Source organism: Branchiostoma floridae, chromosome 18, assembly GCF_000003815.2.
Source record: "Branchiostoma floridae strain S238N-H82 chromosome 18, Bfl_VNyyK, whole genome shotgun sequence".
NCBI lineage: Eukaryota > Metazoa > Chordata > Leptocardii > Amphioxiformes > Branchiostomatidae > Branchiostoma > Branchiostoma floridae.
Genome location: NC_049996.1, coordinates 5,494,511 through 5,499,425, shown reverse-complemented (window position 1 = coordinate 5,499,425; position 4,915 = coordinate 5,494,511). Strand labels below are relative to the sequence as shown.

The following is a 4,915-nucleotide window of genomic DNA, read 5'->3' as shown; positions in this document are numbered from 1 at the left end:
AACCCGGCTGGATTCCAGGCTAGGCCGGGGGCCGGTTTGGAAATGTCACCCAAGCCTTATTCAGCCTGTCACACAGACCGGGGTCGCCCATGTTGCTTCTTTGACTTTGACTTCACTTGCCTTGTCCTTGTAGGGAAAGCTAATCTCCAGACAGATTTACCAGTGGCATGAAATTACAGTATCAGAGCTGTCCAAAGGGAGTCATCAGCCTCCGGTAGCCAAACACACTCCTATGCCGGCTTTTCTCCTCAGGCAGCTTTTGGTACTATCGTATGCTACCGAAGGACCTGCTTGGTTACATGGATCAAAAGCGTCCCCTATTGACCTATAGCAGAATTGTCCATTCACGCAATATTTACGCAAACAGCTTGGGGTCCCCACTACCACGTTGACTGAGACCCGGCCTATGTAGTAATAACAGGTGATGATAAAGCGCAACAATCATTATGACGCAGAGTAAAACCAACATAAACTTACTAACAAGGTAGTTGCCTTGGGGACTATTACACAACGAATTAAACGCTGGCTTCCTTTCGACTGTTGATTACATTGAATTCTATTTTATGATGACTTTCCTTGTAAATTATAAGGATTTGCTATAGCTATTTTGGAATGCCAAGACATTGTTTTAAAAACATTGCACAAAATATAGAGACGCCAGGATGTCTGTATACACGCCACGTCAGTACACTATTGTTGCAGTACCACCATCAACATATAGAAGTCGCTCTCACCAAAGCTGTGTCTTACGGACAACTATACCACGTCTGAACCTTTGTGCGATTGTAAATAAAATTGATAACATATGAAAGGTTCCGTGATCTGTGACAAAATGTATTCGCAAGTTGATGGCATTCCTATTTGCAAAAGATCAACACAAGTTTTACCAAATTCAACAACATAGTCAAAAACATGTTCAAATTTGAGCAGATGTGATATGCGGTGGTGCCAACATGTCCACACCTTCTTGGGTTGTGCTAAGATATTAGGTCAGAAATACAAACACAGTCAGACAAACTAAACCTAAAACATGCTAAAAGTTTGAAAGATGGACACTTTGTTTTGCTTACTTGTAGGACATTGGAACTCGAGTATGAGGAAACGTGTTTGGAAATCAGCTCACAAGTTGAAGTTTCATGAACGTTAAAGTTTTGTTGCTATAATCCAACGAAAATTGAATTAAAATCATTGGACGACTTAGTGTCACTGCAACTAAACAACATTAATAATCATAATTTCATCATTCTTGGGTGATGATGATGATGTTGGAAGATTGTTCTTTAAACATACCAAATGTCATGTACCAGAGGTCCACCAACTCTCTGCTATGAGTAACAAAGTTTAGGAAAGTTGTAAAGGTGAATCTCGTTGTTTATAAATAAATGAGCGTGTTCTAGAACATTGTATCTTCCACTTACAGGGACAATGAATTGGTAAAAAGTTATTTGTTTGTTATACAGTGTTCCAGAATAGCATTCAGTTTCAGTGTAGAATAACACAGGAATATTGTTGAGGATACAAACACGTATCTATCATGTTCTTTCTTGTCTAAAGCTGTATTTGCAATCTTCGCTCAGTAAAATGGGCATCATAGACAAGGCAGTTTCAGCATATCTTACTGTGGTACACGCGCTGTCACTGCTCAGGCCTGGAGGTAAGAGACAGAGCGGCCAGACAAAGCTGAACGTTACGGTACACGAGGGCAACGTTAATCGCCAGAGTCAGGGCAAGTATCTGGTAACAATGCGCCACGGCAAGAAAAAGGTACAAACTGACAAGAAAAAATTCTACTGAGTTCATGCCATGGTCACCAACAGAGGAACTGGTCCTTAAACTGCGAAAGGCGAAACGGTGCAAGGACAAAACCATCGGTGAGCTCTGCATCTCTGTCGCAGCCGGACTAGAGTCAGTGGAAGGTCTACCTAACAAACGGTGGTACGGCTTGGGAACTACGCAGAAAGTCAGGCGGAAGAAGAACGAGACATTCTTACAGGTGTCGGTTTCTGTCGACGGCCAGGGAATGAAAACTGACACATTGAACAGAGGTAAGAGGCGCGTGTGTCTGTGTGTCTGAGTGTCTGTGTGTGTACTCGTATGTATATGTATGTGTGTGCCTGTGTGTGTCTCTGTGTGTGTGTGTGTTCGTGTGTGTGTGTCCGTTTGTGTGTGTGTTTTAGAGAACAGCATGTGACCAAGATTCCAAGCCTTTTAATCCATCCAGAGGTGGTATTACTTAGGCTGGCAACAAAATCCGGAAATGCAATTAGACAGACAGACAGACAGACAGACAGAGAGACAGATAGACAGGCAGACGCACACACACACACACACACACACACACACACACACACACACACACACACACACACAAAAATACCGCCATCTTTCATGGAGGTGATTATGTCTCATACTTGCACATGTTTGCGACTCGGTAGTTTGCTACTGCAGCAAAACGCGCTTTGTGCTGGACATGCTATGACATTGTTTCCACTGTGTAGGTCGTGCGTCGGGGCCACCGGAAGGGAGTGACAGCCGACCACGTGGGGGTGGTGGGAGGAACATGGTACTCGAAGTACTGGAGGAGGAGATGGAGAGGACACTGGGTAAGTTCTAGCTAGTACCAGCTCAAAGGAGAACAAGAAATAGTCATGCCTTTCATTACCAGAGTTATCAACCTAGGATTGATGTGTTCAACATTGCGTAGAGTGGTTATACCTGCTATACAGATACAAATGCTGGTGTGTTATTCCGAAGGGAGGTTATAGTATACCTGCTGTACAGATACAGATGCTGATGTGTTACGTCGAAGGGCGATTATACCAGATATCTATATACAGAAACTGGTGTGTTATACCTAAGGCCAGTTAAACCACCTCTAAATATATAGATAGCGCGGGGATAGGGTCTGGACAACTCTCATTTTCCAAAGCAATTCAATGTAGAACTCGAATTAGAAATATCACGAACGTGGACAAAGAGTATAGAGAAATTCGGTAAGCGCTTGCGAGTCTGTGATAAGGGTTAATGAAAACGTTGTTTGTTCTAATTAGGCAGGTGTCAATATGAAGACTGACTTCGTGAATTGTGAAGTTCCTTATGGGGGCGTCTTATTCATCAACAATGCCATTCCGCACAGAAGGTACATTGCTGATGAGGTGCCAGTGAAATAAGACTTTCTCTATCATTCACGTAGAAAAGTATTTCTGCAAACATCTGCGTAATCTTTAATTCAACTGTCTGCTTAGTTGATCATGACGTCACAAAAAGGGCTACTGGCCCTAGCATGGATAATTTCTGAGATATCACAATCCGTTACTGATGATGTCTCGCGTAATACCTCTGTCACATTTGGTGAAATTCGATCGGACGACTATTCTTCGGCAATCGCCCGAGCCTCGCTTATAATGATAACTTTATTGCACAACAATTGCGCAATTTACAAAGTATGGCTTATATGTGACAGGGACAGTTTTCAGGTGAAAAATACGCGCAACTCCTCTGTCGATCTTAAATATGGCTGATCTTCCATAGATACGCCCGAAGATCGTGGGTAATGTGACAGAGGTATAAGGAACACACAGGACTCGACAGCAGACAATTGATTTGTATACCATATAAATATCTCCTGAAAAGACAAAACTTTAACGTGAATGGCAGATTGAATTTCATTTCATTGGTACTTTGAAAATCGCTTCAGATGTAATTCCTGATCATTGATATGGCTTAGATAATCACGTGTATGCAGACAGAACTATCCTTGTCACTGTTGTTGTTATTGTGCATCAGCTGTTAAAAAGCAATTAAGTAATTCATGGTTCTTCCAAGAAATCCAGTCTCCTGAATAAAACGGAACAAATCCGCTGGAGCCTAGATCTGCGTTGGCAGGACACTGACAAGCCTAGCGGATTTTGGGAGAAGCGCAGGCCTGTTCTGATGCGCACCGCCAAGGATCCAAACTAGGTACCTCGTAGCGATGCTGACCGCGGGGGCGAACTCGAGACGAGCACTGGGCTGTCTTTGAGTGTTTTTGTGACGCCTCTGGGGCGGAAGCATTCTTTACAGTATTACAGTTGCTGTCTGTGTGACCTCATAGATATCTAGTAAGATTGCTGAAGTCATATCTAATCTAATTTTACTGTCTTTTTGTCTGACAGGGTGATGAAGTGGACGAGTTTGACACGACTGTGCACGGGCCGTGGCTGACCCGCTGGCTGATCGGGCGCCACAATCGCCACACGAGAGTGCCGATTCTTCAGAAGGGCGACATCTAGGAGGGCAGAGGTCAGTGAACGCCTACCTTTTGGGTCCAATTTTTAGCCATTTTAAGACTTGTAGAAGCCCTTTTCTTTCTACATTGATGACATGCAGGATGTAGACGCAGATTTGGTAAAACAAAACAACATTTTAGTCCTTCTAATTTAAAGTGGTCATTCTATGCTGACGTCATCAGAAAGGAATATGACGACATTGTTTGAAACAGTGAAATATTTCCCACCATTGTTGACATTGGACTTTGTGACGCTTGCGACAGCATTATAATGTAGGATAAGCTGTTGTGACCTAGAATGTTTACGAATGAGATGATGACACCAGAACTTGCGCATGACTTGTTTTGTTTGCACTGCTGATATGCGGCAAAGATGATGATGCCTTGTTTTACATTCAGATATCTCCAATACAGATTTCCATTGGTGTCATGTGCCCTCTGGGGGTCGTGACCACGTGCAAGCAACATTGTCAAACAAGCAGGAGAAGGAAGAATCTAGGGTGTCAAATGGAGAATAGAGAAACAAACGTGGTACTTTAAAGTAAAACACAGCCACGTTATATCAAGGGAGCTATCAACCTGATTGGCATGAATGTGAATACATCCAGATATATTTCATTCATCTAGTAGGTACATGGTCGGGCGGTT

At 43.0% G+C, this 4,915-nt stretch overlaps 2 protein-coding genes across 2 annotated transcripts in view; one reads left to right on the top strand and one right to left on the bottom strand.

The window, feature by feature from the left end:
* LOC118405306 (3-oxoacyl-[acyl-carrier-protein] reductase FabG-like) overlaps positions 1-1,371 on the bottom strand; it is a 9,364-nt gene extending 7,993 nt beyond the window's left edge. The window contains exon 1 of the mRNA XM_035804744.1: positions 1,291-1,371. Within this exon, the coding sequence (XP_035660637.1) occupies positions 1,291-1,300 (10 nt within the window). The 5' untranslated portion in view covers positions 1,301-1,371. The remainder of the gene's footprint in view (positions 1-1,290) is intronic.
* Positions 1,372-1,467: 96 nt separating this feature from the next.
* LOC118406020 lies at positions 1,468-4,806 on the top strand. The gene is made up of 6 exons (XM_035805875.1): positions 1,468-2,045; positions 2,499-2,603; positions 3,055-3,139; positions 3,834-3,951; positions 4,155-4,281; positions 4,682-4,806. The coding sequence occupies exons 1-5, from the start codon at positions 1,799-1,801 to the stop codon at positions 4,269-4,271; spliced, it is 672 nt and encodes a 223-aa protein (XP_035661768.1). The 5' UTR covers positions 1,468-1,798; the 3' UTR covers positions 4,272-4,281; positions 4,682-4,806.
* The last annotated feature ends 109 nt before the right edge of the window (positions 4,807-4,915 follow it).

What these genes read in the sequence shown, in the direction of transcription:
- LOC118406020 (XM_035805875.1), top strand. Translation starts at nt 1,799, where the DNA reads ATGCCATGGTCACCAACAGAGGAACTGGTCCTTAAACTGCGAAAGGCG. An exon ending in AACTGACACATTGAACAGAG is followed by an intron (nt 2,046 to 2,498) that starts GTAAGAGGCGCG and finishes TCCACTGTGTAG; the next exon opens with GTCGTGCGTCGGGGCCACCG. An exon ending in AATGCCATTCCGCACAGAAG is followed by an intron (nt 3,140 to 3,833) that starts GTACATTGCTGA and finishes CAAGAAATCCAG; the next exon opens with TCTCCTGAATAAAACGGAAC.